Genomic DNA, 26,951 nt, shown 5'->3' on the forward strand with positions numbered 1-26,951 from the left:
GTATCTGAAATGTTTGGTTAATTTCATGTGTGTGTTATTTAGGCTTCCAGCAATTTTGTACACAAGAATATCTTTTTACCAGAGAATGTGACGTACTTCTGGCTCGAGCAGAAAAGTTTGTACCGTATTTATTCGAATCTAAGCCGATAGTTTTTTTGAAATACTGATATATTAAACTCCAGGGTCGGCTTGGATTCGAAGATTTTGAAATACGCGCCAATTTCCAAGTGAAGTGGTGCACAGCTAGCGCGACCCAGAAAAGAAAGTATTGTAGCCATTACTAGACGAGCCAGTAGCCATTAAGGGCCATAGGCCGCCATTTTGAATTGTGCAGATAGTGGCCTGCGTGCGGTGTGGCGTTTGGTTTTGACAGCGCAAAAAGAAGCGGCGCCATTATAGTGCCGCTTTTAAAAGAAAAGTTGTTTTAGCTGCGGAGTTGTCGTCGAACATTCAAGCCGGGCGGGACTTCGGCGTGGATGAAAAAAATGTCCGTCGTTGGAGGACGCAACGGGAGAGGATATTTGCGTGCGCCGCAACGAGGTTGGCAATCATCGGACCACGAGAATGCCGTCACCATGAAATGGAGATGGCATTGGCTGACTTCGTTCAGACGCAGCGAGCAGCTGCCCTTCCAGTAACGACGGAAGTGCTCCAGGCAAAAGTAAGGGCGCTTTTAAGGGAACGAGGCTTATCGCGGGCACACCTCAAAGCCAGTCGGGGCTGGCTACAGAAATTCATGAAGCACTTCGGCTTTAGCCTCCGTCGTCGAACCTCAATCGCCCAGAAGTTGCCCGGTGATTTTGAAGAGAAACTGATTGAGTTCCAGCACCGCATCTTCATGTTCAATAAACGTGTTTTTTTTTGTGAACGCTGACCTCGCCTTTTTGTTCGGCCTACATTCGAGGTAAGTTTTTTTTTTTTTTCGCGCCTCCGGACTTTCGGGGGTCGGCTTAGAATCGGGGCCGGCCTAGATTAGAATAAATACGGTATGTGCACATGTCCCAAATTCCCCTGTCCCCTAACATCAATAATCTTCTGCTCGATACACCCTCATCTCATGATGTCATTGTCGTCTTTCAGTCTCCTAATGTCCAACTCGTCCCGCTAGTCACGACTTAGGTGCAGGTTGAGAAGTAGAATTGCAATGCACTCCTTAAAGGAATACTCAAATCAATTTGTAGTATAGCCGCATTGAGACATTCCCTTTTTTTCCTCGCTCTCTCCCTCTCTCTCCCGCATCCTTTGTATTCACTCTTATTCCTCTCTCCCAATCCAATTAGGCCAGTGAAGAAGTAGCGGGCTATATTTGCATTCCTCTGGCTTACTTTGCCATCTTCCATTAAAAGTTCCCGATCTTTCTCAATTTGAATTGAATTGAATTGAATCTAGTTTTAACAACCATGTTGCAGGAAGACCAGGGGAAAAAAAAGCTGTTGAAATGACTTCAAGGGCCCTGGCCACCTTACACCCAGAGCAGCAAGTCAAGCACGACGAGGGGAATTACAAAACAAAGTGCTCAATCAATCAATCGACCAACCAAATTCAGTAGTTTCAGGACATGTTTATGTTGCTCATAAGGATGTCCCCGTATGCGAGGAGTGTACGGCACCTCCTCTCCTGTATCCGCACCTATAGGTGGTATTCATTGAAAAGTTTAGCTGTCAATCTCTTCGCTTGGCAACACTGAAATGACCACGGACATGGCCAAAGTGCCATGGTTTGTGCCACTGCAGCCGCACGCTGAAGAAAAAAATAACACCAGCGTGCGTTGTCTGCTCCGTTTCAACCCGATTCTCAACAGTGGTGTCAACAGAGTGGTTAATCGCACTCACATTGGAGTTGAGGCATTACTTTGTCGAGAGCTTGGAATGTCCAACTCGTATGATGCGCTTAGCACAGACAAGTACCGCCATCCTGCGGAGCACAACGTAACCAGTGACGGTGCGCTCACATGGTTGCCTGCATGCGTGCCTCGCTATTGAATGCAGGCTATATACCGTGTATCGTGCACTGCCACTTCTCCCGTCCTCACTCCTCCTCCTGCTCTTCTGCCAGGCACGATCCTGTTCAAGCTGGAGCGCGAGCGTCCGGCCTTCTCCCTGCACGGCAACCTGCTGTACTACTGCAAGGATCGCTTCCTGCGCCGCCTGGACCTGACCACCTCCAAGGACGTGGCCTACCTGCAGTTCCGCGGCGGCAGCCGCAGCCCCGTCTACAGGTGCGCAGCAGCTCAGGGCAGTTGGGAGGACGCAGTTGATGAGTTCTGGGGATGAAACGCGGTCCTTACTAACTGTGGCCACGTGGCTGTGATTGGGTTGCATGAAGGGGTGTATCACAAGTGTCCCGATTGTGATGACTGAAGAGGGTTGTGCATTCACTGTGCTGGTTGGTACTGCAGCAGAAACTCCAGAAGACATGCTTTGGGGCTTGAAAGTGGTCGTTCGAAGTATACGTTGTTTTCGTATCAAAATAGTTTACAGCATGCACGAATGCTAAAGGAGGTCCCAGGATTGGGAACATGATTCGGGCCTCCTCTTGGCTCGCCGGAATTTCCGACTTTTGTTGTTCTTCCCTCCCTCTCTCTCTCTCTCTCTGTCTCCCCCTTTGTGCAGCATGTTCTACAACCCGGTGGAGAACGCCGTCCTCCTGAACACGCGCACCACGAACCCGGACAACAGCACCTACGACCTGTGTATGGTGCCGCGGGACTACGACCCCCAGAACCCCGACATGGTCGAGGGCAAGCGGTCCGCCGGACTCACCGCCGTCTGGGTGGCGCGCAACCGCATCGCCGTGCTTGACCGCACCCACAACGTGAGCATTTCTGGCCCCCAAGGCCACGCTGCACGCTTAGTTTCACTCTCACAAAATGTCAGTTGTGAACATGGGAGCGTGTTGCTTGGTAGTGGTACAGCCGTTGTCAAAAGATTATGAGCCACGCGTGATGCATCTGATTTACAAAGAATTCGAACCAAAAGCTGACATCCAAGTGCGACGGAATCATTTTGTGATAGTAGGAAAGGGAAGGCCTTTTGCCAGCTTTCTAGCATTTAACATATCAGCATCATTCGATAGGTAAGCTCATACGTTGAATTCTTTGCAAACTTTTACCATTTGGCGTGGCCGAGAAATTTTTGACAAAGACTACCTTCATGTCCAGAGGACAGGGGTTATGACTGGACCTAGGTTACGATAGGGTCAAAGGGGCTGTGAAACTCGTGCTGAAAATTATTAATGGGCTTATGCATTGTTCTTCTGGCTATGCAAGCTAGGTATTGCACGTCCATGCACAACGAGAAACACCTTCTCTTTGCACTTTTGAAACATGGCAGCTGTACTGCAACATTTACTGTTTGCAGTTTTTTTCTTGCCATATTTTTTAGATGCACTTTTGTGGTTTTCAACACACCACAAGATGTCTGTGCTCGGCATTCTTGTTCTGACTTGTGCCATGCTGTGCGGTTTTTTTACGTGTGCACTTAGTTTGCCTCGATCATCGCCCTCTTTTCCAGATTGTCATCAAGAACATGAAGAACGAGGTGAGCAAGAAGGTGCAGGCCCCGAGCTGCGACGAGATCTTCTACGCTGGCACGGGAATGCTGCTGCTCCGCGACTCGGACAACCTGATCCTCTTTGACGTCACCCAGGGCAGGTGGGTTGTTCTCTGTACTCTGGACAGTTTCTCGGTGTGATTGAGGTGCAGAATGAGACGGCCAAGTCGTGCTCGATTGCAGGCAGCGTGCCCAGACCAAGGCCAAGGCCAAGTACGTGGTGTGGAACGCGGACCTGAGCCACGTGGCGCTGCTGGCCAAGCACACGCTGACCATCTGCAACCGGCGGCTGGAGGTGCTCTGCTCTGTGCAGGAGAGCACGCGCGTCAAGAGCGGCGCCTGGGACGACTCGGGCGTCTTCGTCTACACCACCTCCAACCACATCAAGTACACGCTCACCAACGGGGACCACGGCATCATCCGCACCCTGGACCTGCCCATCTACATCACGCGCGTCAAGGACTCGAGCGTGTACTGCCTGGACCGCGAGTGCCGGCCCCGGGTCCTGGGCATCGACCCCACCGAGTACCGCTTCAAGCTGGCCCTGGTCAACCGCAAATACGACGAGGTGGGTGCCTCTGGCCTTGCAGCAAGGACCCAGCTGAAGTCTGCTAACCCAGTGAGGGTGACAATCAGGTTTGCCCTAATTTAGCTGGGGGTTTGCGTTCGTTTTCAAAGCTAGCTATCTACTGGCTGTGGGGGCAGTGGTTTCACTGGCAGAAGCAGGCAGATCACTAGTCCCCTAGAGTCCTCGTTCTGAACCCCCCCACCCAGTCAGAAGGATTAACTCTTTCGTGACTACGGGAAAATTGACCGATTTTCAGGTGTACAAGAAAACGTTTTTCTTTTTCTGCTAAATAATTGGTTAGGCACTAATTACAGGAACACAAAATGCAGATTAGTTAACGGCCTTTCCAATGACACCAGTTTTTTAAATGTTTTTGTATATCATAGTTGCAAAAAAAACATCAAAATCAAAATTTTCGTCAAGTTGTCGAAAAAAAATGATAAAAAAGGAGTTGTGTAAACAAACCACCAGTAGTAGAAAAAAATTAGAATGTACATTTTGCAAGGAAACATTTCAAAAACACGTCCTGGCAAAAATGTCGACTTGCGCGGAACAGTTTGTCAGATGTAAAAAAACGTTAGCACGCGTGGTGCTCGTGTCATGCGGTGAAGCCCAACCTCCATTTCAAAATGTGCAATTTTGGGTGGTTCCCTGGAAGAAATCTGGCGGTTTGACATTATCAGAGGCACCAATTTGCCCCCACGTAACGTAAAAACATCTTGTCAATGACTGACTTTACATATACAGCCAGCACAATATTTGGGACAAGCACACGATGCGGAAAAACATGCATGAAGTTGAAAACGGAACTCTGATTGATGTTGATGCTTGTTGACGTTCACGGTCATTTATTTCTCAAAACATAAAGTTGCGCTTTATTATCTTCTGACTCGCTATTGTAGCCTTGCTTGCAGATATGTGGTGCAATGTACTAGAATCGTGCCGTGCAAACTTTGGCCGAGTAGCTGTTGAGTGATAAAAAAGATCAGCGCAACGAGCCTCCTCTATTGCAGCGCCACCTAACATTTTTAAAATGAAACAGTACAAAACTTATTCGAGACTCCGTCCGAATAGACAGCTCAACTAAGCAGCAACACTAGACCCCTGGAGATACCCTCGTATGGAAAGGAAACTGGAAGGTGAAAGCTGGTGGTGTGTAAGGTCAGTTTGAAGCGCACTCCTCGTCGGAACAATACAGTGAAACCTCGATATATCGAACAGCGCGGTGCCTGCAAAATAGTTCGATACAGTCGAATCCCGCTACAACGAAATTGACAGGACGTGCGAAAAATTTCGTTGAAGGGAAATTCGTTGAGGTGAAATCAGCCCCAACACAGCACGGAAGGGCAGTAAAAATAGCCCCGGATACTTCCGCACCATTGGCAGCATAATACAATGTTTATAAAAAGGAGTTACGCGCAGTAACGTCGTGTTTATTCAGATAACAAACATACAGATGGTTATCTGGTTTTTTTTACAAGCACGCAAAGAGCACAACTGAGGAGGAGGGCAGAGGTGAAGAAATGACGAAATGCAGGCGCAAGGCGCAAAGCTGTACAACAAGGCGTTTCCACCGAGCTGATTACTTGCAGATAGCTGCTAGGCGGTTTGAAGCCCCCCTCTCACTTGTGGTAGGAAGGGCACCGTTATCTTATCCTCTGACTAGGCACCGCAGCTACTGACCTTGGCGGGCAAGCCGCGTGCGCTATCATTTAAAGCGACCGCACTCTTGTGACTAAGATAGGATGACGCGGGATCAAAACTAATGCTTTTGACTTTGAAGAATTGTAGAAGGGAAAACTGCAAGGACAGCTGCTCACAACACATACACGACGGCGCTGCGCCAGCAGCAGAGCACATTCACGCGATTTTAACTGGATACGGATTGGCTATAGCTCCGGCTTGGCAAACCAGTGCTGTGCCTCGCACAGAGATAGCCAGCCACATCGTTATCACCAGCAAACAATGGCGTACACGTATTAGTTTTTTTTTGCATTGGGTGGCAGTGTGCGCACACCGCGCATGTTTTTGGTGAAACTAAGGGACCTGAATGTATAAAAAGTTACAGATAGCCGGCGCTGTGCTTATTTTATTGTAAAATAATTGTTCAAACCCAGCCCAAACCATCAAAAATTTCGTTGAAGCGAAAGCAAGCCAGACAAATGGTTCGTTGTGGCGAAAACTTCGTTGCATTGACTTCTATGGCTAGCTGACGGGGAATTGGAAATATTTCGTTGAAGCGGACTTCGTTGTAGCGGAATTAGACTGTATAACCAGAATTCGATATACAAAATCACGTAAAAAATGCGTCATAAACCGGTACAAATCAATAAATGAACGAATTGTTCAGTAAATACTCACTTGGTGCGTCAAAGTATTTATTCTGTTGGCTTAAAGTACTGCAGCAGGGTAGCCTGTCGTGTTATACATGACTTCCTCAACGTAGTCCAAATGTTCCACAAGCGACAGGCCGGTGCCTTCTATAGCGCTGCAGTAGCGGCGCGGTAGGGCCAAAACCGCTCGATCGAAGTCGGAAGCAGGGCACTATCAGCGCTTGCTGGTGCAACCTCGGCAGCTTCTTCGTTTGTGCGCTCAGTAGTAACCTCCGGTAGGATCTCCACATCCGTCAACTCCGCCGTCGTTCCGGTGCTGTCGTTACCACCAACAAAGTCACCAATGCGCATGCTTCGTGGCTCAGCACCAACAAAGCACTCCAGCTGGCCGCAGGTTTCTTCGAGCTCGCATTCTTCTTTTGCACCGTCCAATTCTGCTTCAGTGCAACCGATGCGCAGGAGTCTGGAACGCCCATCGCACCACCGCTATCCTCGAGGGCACTGCGGGATAGCTCGCCGCCTGTCAACAGAGCGCGAGTGGTCTGGGCAGTCTGGGGTGGCGGAGTTCAATATACCCAATCCATGTCCGTCCAAGTTCTAAATAAAAAATTAAAAATGCATGTGATTTTCCGCGTGATATAGAAAGTGTTCGATATAGGCAATAATTCGATATACCCCTGTTCGATATATCAAGGTTTGACTGTATCTGGTGATTGGATGTTATGTTTTGACTTGCATCGGAAGTTCTTATTGCAGAAATCGGGTTGCGGTTGGGTCAAATCAGGAGCGGCGTGCTTCGTTCGAGGATCAGTCGCGGATGCTCAAGGCGTCACTGCAGGTAGCCTTGGAGTTGGGTAACTGCGTAGTAGCACCAAATATGAATTTTGCCATGCAGAAACGAAACCGAAACTGTTGTAAACTGTTTGCGAATGGTCCTGGGGTAAGTAGAACTACCACAGAACTTAGAACAACGTGCACAAAGGCAATAAAACTGCCTAAAATCATCAAGTAGCTTTGCAAAGACGCACTGCTTGACATTTTCAGCCGATTTCAGGGATTATTACTGTCAGAGTGCATACCTTACGATTGAAAATCGTTTGCTGATTCACCATTTGGGCCCTGATAACAAAAACCAAACGCTGATGCAGAGTAATTACGAGTGGCACGCATTCTTCTTTGGGAGCAGTGACGCGCGATGACCACGCCCCTTTTCCACACTCGGGTGATGCAAACGTGCGTCAAAAATCACGTTTTTGTTGCGAAAATTAACACAAAAGTTTTTTTGAAAGGGCATTTTCTGATCTAACTCCAAACAGCTTTACTTGTTCGAGCAACGCCTGGAACGCTATGAAAAGGCGCTCCCAAAGTATCGTTCAGATTGAAGGATTTTAAATAGGCGTGGTCACGAAAGAGTTAAATTGTCTAACATACCTGAGTGTGATTGCTTGTTAGAAGAATTGTCCCTGCCGTTTGAGCTGATGCCCTCTGTGTAAACTTGGTGGCAGGAGGTCGGAGGTTAAACAGCTGGCCAAATTGTAGCACCCTGTGCTTGATACTGATACCGAAAGTGGCACAGAAGAAATATGTACTTTTGCTGTGAGCTGGGATTCTTGCAAAGTGCAGTGCAAGGGAGAAGGAAAAGGGCATAAAGGTGCCGGTGGAGAAAGTGGTGTAACTGGTGGAAGCAAACATTAAAATCGCTGTTTTGCTCCAATAACGTGGTACCAATTTTTAGTGTAATTGCAGCCAGTTGCAGAGCTGGCTGGTATGACATCATAGGCTCTGTTGCGGGAAATGAGCTAGTGGGCCCCATGGCCATTCCCTTCGTTCCTAATTATATAGCTTATTTAAGCACAGTTTACATTAAAAGTGGTGTCAGCATGATTCTGACGAGGCAATCTTTCGAGTGAGCCAAACTTGTGTTTTGTCTGTCTGCATTGCCTTTTTAAGGAAAACAGATGGATCGCTTTCAGTGCTCTTTCAGCCAGCACTTCTGGCTTCCCAGGACTTGTCCGTGTGTTATTAGGGGCCACCAACCATAGCCACCACCAGAAAACTTGGCTGTGCCATTTTATCGTGCAGTTCACACACCGATAATGGTTTCATTTCCCCCTAGTTACGTCATGGCTGATGTTGTGTAGTACGATATTTGAAAGTTTTGCAATATCTTCTGCCTCCCTCCTTTTTGGTGAAAAGATCTTTCTGGGAAGGGGGGGACAGAGTTGAGCCAGCTGAAGAACGAGGCTAGGCTCTTTCGAATTTCACCCTGCCCATTGCAGGTGCTGCACATGGTGCGCAACGCCAAGCTGGTGGGCCAGTCCATCATCGCGTACCTGCAGAAGAAGGGCTACCCCGAGGTGGCGCTGCACTTTGTCAAGGACGAGAAGACCCGCTTCGCCCTGGCCCTCGAGTGCGGCAACATTGAGGTGAGAGCGGCTCGAGGCTTGTTGCGGATGCGGGTGCGCCCTACGTGCTAAAAAACCACCACCGAGTGCAAGTTACTTGCTCCAACAAATGGGATTTATCTACTCCGTCGTTGCAATCAACAGCGGTGGTGAAAAATTCATTCCCAGGGTTGCAAATGCTGGGCAGCTATTTTTGGCAAAGATTTCCCGTTCTTGGGCATTACTGCACGATTCCTGGCCCTTGTGTATTGACTTTTCTAGACCGGGCTGGTGTAAGGCCCCGAGGTGGAGTAAGTTCCTGCTAAGGGAAAATTTGACAACTAAAATTTGAAAAATTGAGAATTAAATTTCCTTTTTAGCCACATAGCTGCATTTGTAGGTAATTGTGAAATTTTCTCTTTCCAGTGCTTTTCCTGCAATGTAGACAGCTTAATCGCTAGTTCACGTGCTGTGAACTTTGATAGCATTTCTATGTGAAATGGAAGTTAAAAAAAAGCAAGTGAAAGTTGCTGCCATACATGGGCTTCTAAAAAAAGAAGGAAAAGGAAAGCATATACGGTATAGCTTCATATAGGTACAGTGGATATTGCGCTTGCTACATGCCATCCTCACCACTACTGGATTTTAGAGGATGTAGTGTGAGCGACACATTTCTCACGCTGTTATTTCTTTTTTCTTTGCTCAGCCCATTTCGCACTGGTGGAAAGCCGATTTGAAGGAGCCCTGATTGCGTACAAAATAAATGTCGGTAGCAGCATAGGGCCATTACACAAGATAATGAAGACTGCCATAGGTTTTAGCACTCTGCAGCCAGTCAGCAGCTAGGATGTTGTCAAACTCAACGCGAAGATCACCAGCCTGTTTTGGCAAGAGCAGACTGTTGAGTTGCCTGCTGTATGGTGTATCAGCTACGGGAAGCGGGGGGGAAAGCTACGAGGACACAGTGCTGAAGGTTTTTATTTTTGATGGCTTCAACCAAAGTTGCCCTCGTCTGACCGTGCCTGCTGGGCTTGCATGTTCAATGAGTTCTTGACCCTGTGACTTTGGCCTCTGAATCTAGTAGGGTGTATTCCTTGGGGTAACACAGAGGAAGGGGTGCCATTTGCAAAGCGCACTGTCAAACTTTATAGGCTGGCAGTATTCGGTAACAATGCTATGGGACGACATTAATGTAGGCGACCTTCGACTGTCCTGAGTGGTTGGGAAATCTGAGCGTGGAACTGCATTGCAGGCACTTTTATCTCCTGCTCCCTCTTCATCCAAGCCCCTGAGCTATGGAACTCCTTGCCAGTCGACGCTAGGAGGGCCCGAAGTGTCGGGGAATTCAAAGACTTGGTGCAGTACAGAGATGTGTGACCAACTGCACCTCCCCTCACCCGTATATACTGCTGTGTATAACTAATAACTCCCCTCATCTGTATGTATGTTATCATAATCATTTTCACATGCCGTACATATTGTTAACATACAGCAGAGGAGGCAGCCAGCACTCTGGTGTATGGGCTCCTGCCTTTTGGCTGCCTCTGGCTTTCAGCTGTATGGAAGTTAAGCCAATAAACTCCTATTGTCCTATTGACCTATTGAGCTGTCTAAGCTCATTTGCTGGCTGTTTGGCAAAATACTTAAAACCAGGGAATCTCTTCCGCCGGTGTGTAACATCACTTCTCGAAGAGATAGTAGTGTTGTCTGCAGCGACAAAAAAAGAAAAAGGCTGTCGATTAGGCCTGGCCTGCTTGTGTTTCCGTAGCACCTGTGCAGGTTTGCGGCAGAGTTTGTGCAGTTCTTGGTTTTGCGGCCGTGTGAGGGCGTTTATGCAAAATGGTGCCTCCCTCTGTCTCTTCTGGCAGGTTGCACTGGAGGCTGCAAGGACACTGGACGACAAAAAGTGCTGGGAAAAGCTGGGAGAGGCAGCGTTGCTCCAGGGAAACCACCAGGTGATACTCAACACCGCTCCCCTCCCCTAGAGCAGTTCAATTCAACACGAGTGTAACACTGGTGGTCATAGTGTAAAATGGTAAATCCCTGTATTGATCTCATGGTTGCACATAGCCATGAGGGTGGCGGAAACACGCCACCATGAAAATGGCTAATGAATAAAGTCGCACCGGTTCGATGATAAGCTTGCTTTGTTTGAAAAGGGCTGTCTTCTATACCTCACTGAGCACATGTAAAGTGGCAACGAGACGTGCAGTGTAAGAATGAATGCTGAATTCCTTGCCCCGTTGACCACAATTTTGTGATGTGGTGCATGTGGAAACGGTCAGCGAGTTAATTGGTGCCAACTGGCAAACAGTGCAGTTATATGGGAGTTAGGGCCTCCTACTCATCTCATCGGCACCCACATAACAACACTGCCATTGGTTTCTCTCTCATTCTGCGCATTGAAACCCCTGGCAACAGTATCTCTCACAATACGAGTGGCCGCTGTGATGGCTTGTGATATGGCTTGGAAGACAGTAGGCCCATAGCAATGACAGCGTGTTGTAATAGGAACATTGGCATACACTACTGCTCTCGCGCGTGGCACTTACAGGTGCACTGTGAGGTAAATGTTTTTCTCAGTTGCCATTTCCTCTTGCGTGGCAGGTGGTGGAGATGGCGTACCAGCGGACAAAGAACTTTGACAAGCTGTCCTTCCTGTATCTGATCACGGGAAATCTGGAGAAGCTGCGCAAGATGCTCAAGATTGCTGAGATCCGCAAGGACACCAGCGGACAGTTCACCAACGCCCTCTACCTGGGCGACGTCCAGGAGCGCATCAAGATCCTCAAGGTATCCCACCACTGCGGGCCTCTCTCCGGGGGGTTGCACGGGTTCTGTGCAACTCTGTAGTGACACGTGGCAGTGCTTCTTACCTCCTCCTCTGAAGGTGCTGATCTTTTTACGCTTTTATTTTCCTCTTTGAAAAGAGTCGCGGAGCAAAAGTAAGTTTTACTTGGCTCTTGTTATGAAATTTCTTTGGGGGGGAATATTAGAGAAATGTGAGTGTGTGAATCTTGCATTAGGGTGTGAGCAAGGGATCATCTTTGGCATTAGAGAAAACAGGGGTGATCAAAAACAGGAGCAAAAGATGGGTATGCAGTAATAGTTTTTGATAGGGCCATCCAGTAAGATCTGAGTGAGTTCTCCAGTGGCTCAAAAAGGACCAAAACAATGTTATTGGAAAGCCGTCTTTTGTAGAGTCCACTTATAACGATAACATTTATAACAATATATCGGATATAACGACGAACAACTGTGGCACCACCCAATTTTGTATGCTCTCTGTCGTAAAATAAACCGCTTATTACTATGCTCCAATGCCGTGACATCAGATATAAAAATTGAATCCGGTCACAGTGTGCACCAAAAATGTGAGCCAGTGCCCGCTATCCACACGGACTGCACCGACGGCATGCGCCGCGTGCCGCGATGCGCCTCATGGTCCTTTCACCTATCAGAAAACGAGTTGACTGCCCCACTTGCAAGGAAGCGAGGGGAAGGGGAGAGCAGTTTTCCTTCCGAATCACCTTCCTGGCGCCGTCGCTTTGGCATCGTCCCCGTGCCCGCTTGCGAGCTTGCTTGCGCGTTCACTTGTTGTGTCACGTGCTGTGCACCTATTTGAATTTGACTGGGTGCCTCTTCAACCACCTCCGTATTTCTGTGGAAGAAGCGTCAGGGCCGGTGTTTCGGAAATATCCGAGTGCCTCATTGCGGATAAGGCCCCTCCATCACGGCCACAGCCGCTGTAGAGGCCTAGGCGGCGGATGAGAGCAGTGTGTAGTGGCTTTAACTGAAGAGGTGGTTGTTGTGCGGATACGTGCTGCGGACAGCGGTGGCAGTGATGACTTTTACAACGTAGTTGCGCAGCTTACTCAGGTAGGGTCTTCACAGGAGGCCAAATGCAAGATACAGTACTCCAGGGACTTCGTTTCTGCCAAGGACCTTTAGCTCAGCCAGGTGGAGTACTTATAGATGCTCTCGAAAAAGATGTACCCAAATTTCACGTGCAGCAAACAAAGCTGACACACTATGGCTTCTTTTCTGCAAATTAGTAGTAGTGCGACCTTGCTTGCATGCTAATAAAATGTTTTGAGCTCTGTTGCATTTTTTTGTTACGCAACCCGCTTATAAGAATTATCGGTTATAATGATGGATTTTCTTAGCACTTGGATATTGTTATAAGTGGACTACACTGTACTGTGTGCATTTGCAAATTTTTTCGCCCCATATCATTGCGGAGTTCTATAAAAAAATACTTATGCATATCAGCTGTAGTGACAAAATATTTGTGCCAATGGATAAAAAAAAATAGCAATTCTGGAAGTGCTGTATCTCCGCACTGCTGGGTGGTGTTTCATTGGTTAACTGGACATGTGTTGAGTGTCAAAATCTAGCCAATTTGGTTTAGGCTTTTGGTTATTAAATGATATAACGGCTAAAGTGTATGGACCTTAAATGTAAAATTTGGCAGTCGTAAGGAAAAACACTTGTACATTTTTAGAATGCCACTTCCAAAAAAGCAATTTTTTTCGTGCATTTTTTTACCCCAGAGTACATGTCCGCTCTTCAGCGAAATCCTCTGGCAGATTTAAGAAGCCCAAATGTGACTGAAGCCTCAAAATAAACCACTTAAAGGGGGCCCTAAACAGGGTTCTGAAGGGTTTTACGCTTGCAATTGTTGGAGCATTATCCAAGGAATGTCATCCTGCAAAAATGTTCCGTATTAGTCGAGTTATCGTTCACCAAAAAAGGGCCAGCCATCAGCCCCGCACGTGTTGCAGAACTGCGGGAAGACATGAAGCAGTAGGCTTGGTGATGCATGCATCAATGCCATCTTGTTTTAATTACACATTACGTTGTACCTGTTGCCGCTGTCAGTACTTCAAGCAAAGTTCGCACACGTCCTTGGAAACCTTGAAAACCCTCGAATTTAGAAGTGTCATTTTCGAGGCCTGGAATTTTTAGCGGTGATCGATAACCCTTGATCTTCTTGGCGGCACTCAGTCTTTTCAGGAGAATATAAAATGTTTTTTGTGCATTTTAAATTTTAAGGATCGTAAAAATTTTCTAGCACACAAGTTTCAGTGTATTGCGTAAAGCTACAGCACGGTTAGTGGATTTCTCTTCAGCACGAGGCAACACTTGGAGCAGGAACTTGTCAATCCAGTTCAGGGTGCAACGCAATCGAGTCGAATTCGGGTTCTGACAGCCTAACATGTGTTTCTCTCTTTCCATGTTCCTGCAGAACTGTGGGCAGACGTCCCTGGCCTACCTGTGTGCCCGCACGCACGGCCTCGAAGAGGAGGCCGAGGCGCTGGCCCCCATGGTTCCCAACGCCGAGTCTCTGGGGACTCCGGACCCCAATGCGGTGCTGCTGATGCCCCCGGTGCCCATCCAGCCGTGCGACGAGAACTGGCCTTTGCTGAGCGTCACGCGGGGCTTCTTCGACACCGCCGCCACGGGCAAGAAGACAGCCATTGCCGCCGAAGTCATGGATGTCGACGCCGAAGGTGGGCTGGGCTGCCTTTTGGGGCTGTTGCGGCTTGATCGCGTCGATCTGGTGGTGCTCTTGTGCTGCACCCACAATAGTGCGTTGGAGGCTCTCTTTCTGTGTAAATATTCTGGGTCCACCATAATACAGCGAAACCCCGATTATACGGTATTTACTCGATTCTAGGCACCCCCTTTTTTTCAAGGTCCCGGTACTCCCTCAAAGTGAGGGGGGGTGCTTAGATTCGAAAAATCCAAAAACCCACCTCCTTTTGGCGCCAATATTTTGACAAAATTGGCATGGGAAGTAACATCTTATTTGACGTTTACGAAAAGAAAACTAAAGGGTAACCACATGGAGCGTTTTTTGTGAGTGACGTGACAAGCGATTTTTCGCGACTCAATGGGTACAATAAGCAGGTAGTGTGGCGGCACATCGCTTGTCGCTGCCGCCATACTACCGTAGCTGTTTACTGTACCTATTGAGTTACGCGAAAAATCGCTTGTCGCGTCACTCACAAAAAACGCTCCATGTGGTTACCCTTTCAGACAGCGAACCCACCGTTTGGGTCCGATAGCCCCTCACTCGCTCTCCCCATCGCTCTCACTTGAGTTCGTGGAATCCTTTATAAAGCATTTGCACCGCAATTTTTCCTTGAGCAAGGGTTAACTCTCGCTCCCATGTGTGTTCAACGGCTACCACGATACACATTCCCCTCGGTTTAGTCTTTTATAACTCGTTTCGATTGTTCGTGACCCAAAACCCATTGAAAAAGTGACTACGAGCACTGTGGTGAGCGAAAATGTTTTCGCATGGCTTTCTCCAAACTATCGCCTGCTCCCTCCGAAGAGTTGGCCAAGCCGTAGGTTATAGCCAAGCGATCACAACAGCTGCAGAGTAGGCCTGTTGAGGGGCCAAAAAGATCTAAACACCTCCGAGGGGCTGGTGCCTGTGCAGATTTTTTTATCCCACACTGGAGGGTGCTGTGTTATATGGTCTCAGCAGTGTCAGTTTTGCGATTTTCTTTGAACGATGAAAAAGCATTGTCTTGCAATGTGTGCAAGCATTGTCTTGCAATGTGTGCCCTCACCTTACACTCTCTGTGCCCCACAGCAAATCGTCCTCCGTTCCGTCCAAGTTGTTCGTGATAGAACACTTCTTGAACGACTTCGTGATGGTGTCCACTTCAATCCGCTTCCACGCATTGGAAATCCAGGTTGCTATCGTCGATGGGGACGCTTTCTGCAACTTTCCCATCGGCGTTTTCTTCCGGTCGGGGTCCCGCACCCACTCTTCGTACTCCTGGCGAAGGTACACCTTAAACGGTTTATTCACCGAGACATCCAGGGGTTGCAACACTGGCGTCATTCCACCTGGAATGACGACCAAGTCGCAGTTGCTCTTTTGCAGCCTCCTCTTCACCTCCGGGGTAAGATGGCCGCGAAACGCATCCAACAGCAGCATAGATCGCGTGCTGAATGGTCCGCCGAGCATTGCCCCCGGGCGCCGCTGCCACACCACTTCGATCCAATCGGACATCAGTTCACCGTCATCCACCCTTTCTATGTACCCTTACGATGACATCACCAGGAAAAGGTTCATTCTTCGGCATGTTCTTCCGCTTCAGAATGATGTACGGTGGGAGCTTACGGCCGTCAGCGGTTATGCACAACATCACTGTGACGCGCTGTTTCTCGTATCCGGTCGTCTTCACTCTCACTTCTCCGGCCCCTACCTCATTCACTGTGTAGGCACTCGGCATGTCAAAAAACACTGGCGTCTTATCTGCGTTGCCGATCTGGCCAAAACTGTAGTCGTGATCCCGGCGGAGGCCTATGACATACTTCTGAAAAGCGACAAGTTTGTCGTCAAAATCTCCCGGCAGCTTTTGGCAGATCGTTGTGCGGCGTCGCAACGAAAATCCGTTTCTTCGCATCATCCGTTCAACCCAGCCGCGGCTTGCACGTAAGACTGCGCGGGGAATCTGCATTCTGCCGGCGATCTCCATCGCTTTCGCCTGGATGGCGTCGGCAGTCACAGCAAAACCACTGCATCGTTCGCTGTGAACAAATTCACAAACTTCCTCCTCGAGTTGGGGATGTTGGCCCTTTTGCGGTCCCGTAAACTTCTTCCATGTCATGGCGCCTTTAAAAATTTGGTCCCGCTGCTTTCTCCACCTGATGATGCAGGCACGGTCCACGCCGAATTCCGCGGCAGCACTGTGGTTTCCATTAGCTTCGCCAAACGCGATAGCAGCTTGCTTGATCTTCAAGCTGTACGAAGACCTTTTAGAAGTCATACCCACATCACAAATATGGAACAACGCCAGAACAAAGTAACGCCTGCGTGCGACCTCTGCACACCGCAAACCGCCCAGATATGCCCGCCGCCGGACCTGCCGGACCGGACCCACCACCAAGCGCCGCCGACTTCTGTGTCGCCATCTCTTGTGTGTTTCGGGAACCAGAAGTGCAAAACCACGTGTCCAGACGGCCTCGGCAAATGGTTAGGGGAGGGAGAGGTCTTGACGTCACGTTGTGTAAAGCCGCTCCCTCCAAGCAACTGAGAGGGTGTTGCTCCAAGTCAAAGCGTTTGCTCGGCCCCTTTTCATTTCTCTGCTGCGCCTCCCTCGCCATCTCTCCCCTACTTCCGTTCAAAGAGCAGCTGATAAAATTTGCCGCACGCGGACGCCGAAAATCAGCCGTAGTCGCTTTTTTCCGTGCCAATTTTATTCACACTCAGAACTACTTACTAGTGGCCTCTTTGATGCTAGAACTAGATGCTAGTGGCCTCTTTGGAGCAAGCGCGCTTGGCGGCATTGGCTACGCGCGCGTCCTTGAAAACAAAGGGGTGCTTAGATTCGCAGGCAAACTTTTTTTCTGAATTTTTCCCCAATGTTAGGGGGGGTGCTTAGAATCGCGAAAATACGGTACGTTTTCCGGCTCTACAATGACGCGCTTCTTACGACGGATCACCTTGGCCCCAGCAAACACCCCTTAGAAACAATGCATTAAAAACTGAGATTGCACAACGCTTGGGTGCACGCTGTCCACTTCATACAACGGACGCTACCAGGGATAAACCGGCATTTTTCCCGCCCTTTACGCTGCTTCGCCGCCTCGTCCTGACCTTTCCTTATTCTTCACCCCCGTTTGACGCTGCTTGATGTGCAAAGGTCAGCAGGCGGGCCAGACCACTTGCTGAACAGACGCAAGCAAGCAGGCGGCTACTGGCGGGTGGGGGTTAACCTGCGACGGCCCCACATGGCAGCAGAACACCAATGCGCCAACCACGAGTCAGTGGACCGCGAATTTGAAGCTCCTGTCAAGCCAACGAACATGAAAACACGTATGCCCCAACCCCGTGGCGATGACCGAACGCCCGCTTTCCTCGCCCACTCGGTCCAAGTTTCTTCTTTTCATGACGCCCTCTCCTCTCCTGTTTATTGCTTCAACCTCCACATCGCCGCCCCGCGGTCATTTCTTTCCAGCTGTTACCACTCTTACCTCCTGCTCCCTGCTTATCAGTGTCTTTCAGCGCCGTGTGGTGGCTGCGTTCCTTTCTTCCCTGCCTTTTTCCCCATCGGCGTCTCGTACTATCATTCGTTTCGCTTGGCCTTGGCAGCTTCACGCTCTCGCATTTTCCCCTCTCAATTTGCTCGGTCGCGTTGGCCTTCCCAACTTACCTCGCGCGCGCACGGTACAAGGCTGGCGGGCTAGCACCGGGCGGCATGGGGGTCACGTGGCGCACGGCGTATGTCTGGTGTCGTAATGCAGACGCTATGGAGAGGAGGGGGCCACCAAATAGCTGTTTCTTTCTTTAGAAACGTGGGATTTTAGCTAGGGGCTCGAAGCTGACCCACGAACGCTCTAAATAAAGCAGTTAAATTCTTTGCCCACCTGTTGCATGAGACAGTCTACTATGCCAACATTTACGTGTCGTACCCCAGTCATACGACGCTTTTGCGCGGTCCTTGAAAGTTGTATTATCGGGGTTCCACTGTAGTGCATTTCTGACAAGGGGAGACCACTAAAGCAGCCTTGTGCAGGCAGTATGCGCGCTTCATTTAGAGGAGTCTCATTCGGGGCAACATTCTTCCGTCACCAAAATTTTCCCCTTTCTCATTTTAGCTGAATACCAAGCTTTAGTCAGGAAGTGGGATTTCAGTCAACTTTCATGAAATTTTTCTAGCAGTGCTATCTTTTTGGTGTTTAGTGGGCTTGCACACAATTTGTGTATTTGGCCATGTAAACGTAAGACCACTTTTGACCCCACCGCTTTTCTGATGGAGGCGGAAAGCAAAAACGCCCGTGTGTACGAGATTTCGGTGCACGTTAAAGATCCCCAGGTGGTCAAAATTAATCCGGAGCCCTCCACTACGGCGCACCTCATTGCCTGCGTTGCGGCGGCGCATTAAACACCACAATCAATCAATCAATCAACTTTTGACCCCACTGGATATGAAGACTCAGTAGAGCTTGGAGTTGGTAGTCTGTTGTACCTAGTGATATCAGTAGTCCGTGTGCCCAGATCGCAGTGTAAGGTTATACTTTTAGGTGAGGGCACACATTGCAAGACAATGCTTTTTCATCGTTCAAAGAAAATCGCAAAACTGACACTGCTGAGACCATATAACACAGCACCCTCCAGTGTGGGATAAAAAAATCTGCACAGGCACCAGCCCCTCGGAGGTGTTTAGATCTTTTTGGCCCCTCAACAGGCTTACTCTGCAGCTGTTGTGATCGCTTGGCTATAACCTACGGCTTGGCCAACTCTTCGGAGGGAGCAGGCGATAGTTTGGAGAAAGCCGTGCGAAAACATTTTCGCTCACCACAGTGCTCGTAGTCACTTTTTCAATGGGTTTGGGTCACCAACAATCGAAACGAGTTATAAAAGACTAAACCGAGGGGAATGTGTGTCGTGGTAGCCGTTGAACACACATGGGAGCGAGAGTTAACCCTTGCTCAAGGAAAAATTGCGGTGCAAATGCTTTATAAAGGATTGCAATTTCAATACACACAGCTGGTAAAAAAACTAAGTGAGATTATTTAACATTCCCTGCGATCGTAAACGAAGGAATGTGTGCGCTGCAGCAATCCCCTGCTAAGACCATCCTTTGACAGATAATGACGGTACTTGAAGTTGACACTTTTCTGAGTGCATAGTTGTGAAAAAACGGTACCGTATTTATTTGAAGATAAGGCGAGGTTTTTTTCCAAAATGTGCGGTCTCAAAGTCATACCCCGCCTTATATTCGAAGCTCAGTATCCCAATATGCCGACTCTGGTGTGACAGTTTTGGTTTCCACCTTGCAACCATTTCCAAGCTTCCAAAAGAGCCCGACGACACTTTTGTAAATGTAACAAAGAGATTTCAGAATAAAACGCATAAAATTTTACACGAACGCAGGTTGCAGATAGTAATTACCGAGTTTCGGCAACTGCAAGGGTATTGAATAGTTCGCAATACAGCAGAGGCCATGGCAGCAGACGCCTTTGACCATGTCAACGAGCTGAGCCAGTAGTAGCCGCAAAGCTTGTAAACAAGTCGGTACGCCATTTTGCATTTTTTTTTGTTAGAGCTCTCGGAGTCCCTGTTGCAAGATTTTCTTTCTCTGTGCTTGTTTCACGCGACCAGCGCAATGGCGAGTCGTCGTTGTACTATGATGCAGCCTTCAAGAGGAAAGTCATAGCAGAGGTGGAAGTCGCTAGAAACTGCGCGGCGGGTCGCAAGTTTGACGTTCCCGAGAACAACGTGCGTCATTGGCACAAACAGAAGATGTCGCTTTTAGCATGCGCCGCGACGAGGAAGGCTTTCCGTGGCCCACGAAAGGGAGCGTTTCTCGAAGTGGAAAAAGTGCTGACGGGCTTCGTCAAAGAGAGAAGAGGCCGCGGTTTGGCAGTTACTACTGACATCGTGCAGATGAAGGCACGCAAAATCGCAAGAGAGCATGGCATTCCCGCTCTCAAGTTCAAAGCCAGCCGGGGCTGGGTGCAAAAGTACATGAAGAGGGCCGGGCTTTCGTTGCGAAGGCGGACCTCTGTGATGCAGAAGTTGCCAGGAGACTATGAAGAAAAACTAATTTCCTTTCAAAGATGTGTTATCGGCCTGCGACATGACCACGACTTCCTACTTGGGCAGATTGGCAATGCCGACGAAACTCCGATTTTTTTTCACATGCCGTCGGCCCAGAGCATTCACCAAAAAGGTGATCGCCAAGTGAGCCTGCGCACTACAGGCAACGAGAAGGCTCGGATAACCGTGATGTTAGCCTGCACCGCCGATGGGCAGAAGTTGCCCCCCTTCATCATCCTGAACAGAAAGACTATGCCAAAGAACGAGGTGTTCCCACAGAACGTCCACATCCGTTGCCAGGAGAAAGGGTGGATGACGGAAGAGCTTTTGCTTGACTGGACAAAGGCGGTGTGGTGCCGGAGACCAGCGGCAATGCTCGCTCGGAGGTCAATGCTGGTGCTCAACGCCTTCCGCGGGCACCTCACGGAAGGTGTGAAGAAGCAGCTCATGGACAACCAGACGGAGCTGGTTGTCATTCCTTGGTGCATGGCGAGTCAACTACAGCCGCTTGACGTTTGCCTTAACCAGCCCTTTAAGGCACACGTCAGACGGCTGTACAACGAATGGATGGCGTCTGACACTGTGGCCCTGACGCCGTCGGGACGCCTGAAGCGGGCGTCCCCGTCTATGCTCGCCCAGTGGGTGGTCGACGCTTGGGCAGCGATCCCCGAAGCCATGGTTGCGGCATCGTTCCGCAAGTGCTGCATTTCAAATGCTCTTGACGGTGCCTAGGACGATGACCTCTTTGAGTGCGCAAGTGACAAGGAAGATTTGGATACCACCACCTCTGAAGCGGTTTCTAAGTTGCACTTTCGTCTCGCTTTGAATAAATCCCGTTGTCTGCAGATAGTTCATGAATACTTGATGTCTGCTTTGCTGAAAGGTAAGGAATTTAGTTGCCTTTTTTTTTTTTTTTTCGTTATTTCACCTTATATTAGTGTGCAAACTTTTTTTCTTTTTCTTGGGTCCTTCAACTCCCCCCTCGCCTTTTAATCGTGACCGCCTTATATCGAATAAATACGGTAATTTTTCAGAGCTTCGAGGGGTTCGTGCTGCTTGATGTAGACGAGGTGCTCGCTCGCAAACGATGCAGTGCCATCCATAGTCCCGCTACCACCGCACCCCAGCAATCGTTCTCAGCACCAGCAAAAAGGGAGCATCCCCTGGTGAAGCAGGCACCATGAAATACAGCAATACAGCGAGGAGGCTGGCTGAAGCTGGAATTAGTGAAACTAGAATGCTGATGTTTCTGCATTGTAAATACACGAAGCTGTGGAGACAAAGCGGCGTTGTCAAGGTCTGCGGCGGTGCATAATGTCAAGAGAAGCTTTGGCATGGGTCTTAGCACGTCTGCACTTTCACAGCTGTTTTAAAATTACGGGTAAGCTCGCACGTTGGGCTCACGTTGTGTGAGCTCGCACAAAAAACCTTGCTTTACACGTATGTTGCTGGCGCCTGCGCACCACCTTGCTTGGGACGGTCGTTGGTGCAGCCATATGGTGGAATCGCATGAAGTCGAGGACGCTGTGAAGTTAGGAGCTCCACCACCAGGTGACCTTTCAATTGAAGGTCTACGCGCAGCGCCACCAAGTTTATTTGACAGCTTTTTTTAGCTGCTGTGTCTACGCCTAAATGTATATCTTACATCTCGGCCGGGTCTGACAACAAAACCAGGCTACCTTTATTGCTTTTTTTTTTTCTTTTTCAGAATCGCATACTTAATTAAATGCAGGGTATTTGCTGCTCCTTGTGTCTGAACTGTTCTGACAAGTGTTGCCTATGCAACTTTAAAGTGGTGACCCTAAGACACTTAAAAAGCACATCAAGGTACAAGAGCGCACGCACACACACACAAAAGCAAGTAAATGCTCTTGCTGTGCATTGATTAATCAGGAGAGAATTTCATGACTTCTTGCTTTGTGGCTGTGGTTGGAGGCCTTATCTTTAGCTTTGTAGCTACAGTCTACGCCCGTTACAACGGACCCTCTGAATCCGGAAAAAAACGTCCGCTGTAGCCGAAGTATGCAGTATCCGACGGGGGGGGGGGGGGGGCTATGAGCTCTACAGTGGGTACTTTGACCGATATTGCATGCATAGTACATACACTTTGTTCTTTCTACACGCCTGCAGCACCTCTGCACAGTGTTCGCGCGAGGGCAAAGAATCGCGTAAACACCGTTTCCAAAACTTAGCACCGGCACTTCGAAAAGGCCTAGCGCATGTGGTCAAGCGTGTAAAGACGCAAGATGAGCTGAGCAAACAACGCAAGAATAAACTAGGCGCAATTATAAACTAGCTATAAAACATCAGTCGTGCCCATCAGCATTAGCTAGGCTCTTTTAAATCCCCTCACGACGAGGCAGGTTTTCCCGAAACCGTTCGTCAAACAAATCGGATCGCTGCCTGACGTTCCCTCAAGGCAGATTCCACATTTTTAGCGATTTTATTCTGGTCATTGAAACAGATGTAATGAAATAATCTGATGACGGTCAGCTGTAAAATCGAAAGTTAGACCAGTTGGACTGCGCACGGTTACCGGCAGATTGCACACAATGGATGGGGAACAACCCCTACTTGAGGCATTTCTTACCTTTTTCACCGAACGGAACGGGAACGATGCGTGCGTGGGAATAATAAAAGCCGAACTTCACTGAATCCGAGTTTTTTATTACATAAAAAAACTGACGCTGGCAGACTCGCCTCCGAGTGCACCACTTCGAGTATTCGATTGCCCTGTTTTCAATCTCACCGGAGTCGCGTTTATCGGCAGCGGCCTTGTTCTTGACGGTACAGCGGACACTGTGCTTAGACAGGCCTGTACTTCTGGCGATGTCAGCCTGTTTTTCCTCGTGTTCAACAGCGTTAATTACGCTTAATTTATCCGATAGTGAAATCAGCTACCCTGCCGCTCATGCCGCTCGTCGCACAAAAAAAAAAGCCACTGGCTTGGCTTGGCTGCGCCAACGACCCGGCTGCCAGCAATGTTGCCAGACATAATAGTTTTCTTGCCAAAATAAACGAAAAAGCACACCGGGTGCCGGCCCCGCGGAAGTCCGCTATAAACGTTCAGTCGAAACAATTTTCGCCTAAAATTTAGTCTGTTGTAGCCGATAGTCTGCTCTAGCCGGGTCCGTTGTGAGCGGAGTGGACTCCATTTAAAATGCATGGGTACCAGACAAACCAACAGAAATGGTCTGTTGTAACCGAAAGTCCGTTGTTGCCGGATCCGCTGTAACGAGCGTAGACTGTACTTAGAAATCTACAGGGACTTCCCGTATCAACCGCATGTTGTACTGATGGAGTCTCTTCTCTTTGTGATTCTCGCCAGGCTGGGGCGATGATGCTGAACTTGCCCTGGATGAGGAAGGCAACGCAGCAGAGAAGGAAGCACCGGTGGCAGCCGAGGCGGGTGGAGAAGGCGGTGGCTGGGACGTCGACGAGGACATCGAGCTTCCGCCAGAACTCGCCGAGACCGTGGGGCCGACCCCAGGTGCCGGGGACGAGGGCTACTTCGTGGCCCCGACCAAGGGAGTGTCCCAGAGCCAGCAGTGGGTCAACAACTCCAAGCTCGCCGTCGACCACGTGCTGGCAGGATCGTTCGAGACGGCCTTCCGCCTCCTCCACGACCAAGTTGGCGCCGTCGTCTTCGAACCGCTGCGGCCGCTCTTCATGGCGACGTTTGCGCGGTCCCGCACCGCGTTCCAGGGGCTGCCTGAGCTCCCGTGCCTCTACGGCCACCCCCTCCGCAACTGGAAGGAGGCCAGCTCGTCCAAGGGTGGACTCCCGGCCGTCGGCTGCAAGCTGTCGGACCTGCTCGACCGCCTCCAGGTCTGCTACCAGCTGACGACCTCCGGGAAGTTTGCCGAAGCCGTGGACAAGTTCCGGGCCCTCCTCCTCTCGGTGCTGCTGCTCTCTGTGGACACGAGACAGGAGATGGCGGAGGCCCAGCAGCTCATCGAGGTCTGCCGCGAGTACGTGCTCGGCCTCTCGCTCGAGACCGAGCGCAAGGCCCTCCCCAAGGACACCCTGGAGCAGCAGAAGCGCATCTGCGAGATGGCGGCCTACTTCACACACTGCAATCTCCAGCCGGTCCACCAGATCCTGACGCTCCGCACGGCGCTCAACCTGTTCTTCAAGCTGAAGAACTACAAAACGGCGGCGTCGTTCGGCCGACGCCTCCTGGAGCTCGGTCCGCGACCCGAGGTGGCCTCGCAGACCCGGAAGATCCTCCAAGCCTGCGACAAGACTCCGACAGACCAACACGAGGTCCGGTACGATGAGCACAACCCGTTTGCTCTTTGCGGAAAGAGCTACGTCCCCATCTACAGGGGCAAGCCGGAGGTGAAGTGTCCGCTGTGCGCTACGAGTTATCTGCCGGAGTTCAAGGGCTCCGTGTGTGTCGTGTGCTCTGTGGCAGAGGTCGGCAAGGATACCATCGGCCTACGCATCAGCAGCCTTCAGTTCCGTTGATGCCTCCCCCCTTTGTTTTTTATTGTTGTGGCCTGCCCTTGTAGAGCTAACAGTGCGTCCCTTGTATATGAGTCGGCAGTGCTCAGTCCTCTTCACTGGAAAGGGTCTGAAGTCTTGCTTTGGCACTTCATTCCAAGTAATAAACACAGCTTCTGTGGGTCTCTGCTTCTTTCCTGTTGATGTGTGCTGCATAGTTCTTTATGTGTGTTACTAGAGCGAAAATTCTCTACGGCAGATCCCCCAGGGTTTGCTATGGGGACAGGAAACTGCAGGGTGGTCCTAAACCGTATGGTGCAACTCTGCCCAGTGGCAAAACTCCGAAAGGTGTACCGAATGCATTGTTTGTATTAGCACTGCACCAGTGCAATACTGCTAACACATAGTATCTTGCATTGAGTCTGTCTGTTAGTGGGCACTGGGGACTTGGCAGTGGCCTGAGCTTTCTTTTGAAGACATTGAACGTGATTGGAAGAACTCCTTGATTTCTCTGTGATTGACGAATTGAACGTGCACAGTTCTCATTCATTATTTAAAAGGGCTATGAAGACGAACGACAAGTTTGGTTCGTTCAAGAGCCCGCATTGACCCAATAACAATGACGTCAATTTTTACGCTACCTTTAACATCAAATGATACAGTGGCAACTTGCTAGCCACTTTTGTGCCATGCCTTTAGGTCACGGGGACATGTTTGTGCGATTACCAACTGCCAGCCACAGCCACCTCGAATCAGTTTGGATCCCCAGGTGGTCAAAATTAATCCGGAGCCCTCCACTACGGCATGCCTCATCGCCTGCGTGGCATCAGCGCGGTAAACCCTATACAAATAATCAATCGAATCAGTTTGATAGTACCACTTCAATGCCAACATGCAGGTAACTTAACTGACGAGTGTTTTTAGTACTCCCTCGAATTCAAAAGTATTATCTTCTGTTTGTTAAAGAACCATCTTTCGGGTAGTGGAATTGAGTGAGTCTCCAAAGACGAATTTTGCAAATGCAACTTGTGCTGCATTTTCTTGGGCCTTACAAAAGGGTGTCGAAGCCTGAATAGCTGTGTTTTAACTGGATGGTGTTACGTCTTGTACCTCTCTCGGCTTTAATTCAAACACCAACAAAGAGAAATAAGCCGGTCTGTCTCCCATTTCCCTTCGATTTTTTTCAGTGAGGTCAAAGCGCGTGTCAAAAATTCCCCGCATTTCCCCGAGAGGAAGAATGTGAAAGTGCGAATGCACGAGTTGAATTTGCGCGGTTCGGTAATGTTCGCAAAAGAGAGATCACACACACACACACAACTACAAAGAAAGAAAGATGCATTTATTCACAGACACCTATTTGTGTTGTCGTTGTACTTGATTGCTAGAGCGGATCTCAGGTTTGAAATTTCGTGTCAGTACTCCTTTAAGCGGGTGCATTAGCCCTTCTCACGCCCGATTCCTGGGCAATCCCCCATGTGGGTATGTGCCATGTCAGCGGCCAGGCAGCGCGCGCCCATCTCCCCCCGTTGCCAAGGAAGACGAGGAGATTCCTGGCCAATCCCCCACGTGGGTATGTGCCATGTCAGCGGCCAGGCAGCGCGCGCCCATCTCCCCCCGTTGCCAAGGAAGACGAGGAGCGCGCGCACCCGCAGCTGTTGCTATGCGGACGGCGGCGGACGCTTCAGGCTCGCTTAAGAAGTGCATTCGCACTTAAAAGTGCTAATTGCAAGCTAGGGCCCGATTCTCGGTTTTTGCTTGCTTGTCATCTTCCTAAAAGCTTGTTCTCACTGGCTTTCACTTTTGCCGCAAAGATTAGAAGCCAATCTTAAACAATATGGCGCCGCGCGGGCAAAGTCGGTCATCAAGCACTGCCCCTCTGTGCCGCTCCAGGCAAAGCTTTCCCAGGACTCCCAGGAGGTGATGCCAAGACCAGGTGTAGAGTGTCGTACTGCTATATACTAGAGGGAGATCAGGTGCTATGGTCTATAGTTCATCTCACACACTGCGTGCAGCAAGGTGGATGCTGCACTGTACTCGGCAATGCGGCCACTTACTGCGTCAACTCGCCATGACATTCTACTCAAAGTTTCATACGATAAC

At 49.5% G+C, this 26,951-nt stretch overlaps 1 protein-coding gene across 1 annotated transcript in view; it reads left to right on the forward strand.

Annotated features, from left to right (window-relative positions):
- LOC144163367 (coatomer subunit alpha-like) overlaps nucleotides 1–25,036 on the forward strand; it is a 33,494-nt gene extending 8,458 nt beyond the window's left edge. Inside the window, exons 5-13 of the mRNA XM_077694324.1 lie at nucleotides 2,056–2,218; nucleotides 2,613–2,814; nucleotides 3,513–3,652; nucleotides 3,735–4,119; nucleotides 8,732–8,878; nucleotides 10,705–10,791; nucleotides 11,444–11,629; nucleotides 14,085–14,349; nucleotides 23,734–25,036. Of these exons, the coding sequence (XP_077550450.1) occupies nucleotides 2,056–2,218; nucleotides 2,613–2,814; nucleotides 3,513–3,652; nucleotides 3,735–4,119; nucleotides 8,732–8,878; nucleotides 10,705–10,791; nucleotides 11,444–11,629; nucleotides 14,085–14,349; nucleotides 23,734–24,875 (2,717 nt within the window). The 3' untranslated portion in view covers nucleotides 24,876–25,036. The remainder of the gene's footprint in view (nucleotides 1–2,055; nucleotides 2,219–2,612; nucleotides 2,815–3,512; nucleotides 3,653–3,734; nucleotides 4,120–8,731; nucleotides 8,879–10,704; nucleotides 10,792–11,443; nucleotides 11,630–14,084; nucleotides 14,350–23,733) is intronic.
- The last annotated feature ends 1,915 nt before the right edge of the window (nucleotides 25,037–26,951 follow it).

Source organism: Haemaphysalis longicornis, unplaced genomic scaffold (assembly GCF_048455015.1).
Source record: "Haemaphysalis longicornis isolate Haplotype H1 unplaced genomic scaffold, Haemaphysalis longicornis Haplotype H1 scaffold_12, whole genome shotgun sequence".
NCBI classification, from domain to species: domain Eukaryota; kingdom Metazoa; phylum Arthropoda; class Arachnida; order Ixodida; family Ixodidae; genus Haemaphysalis; species Haemaphysalis longicornis.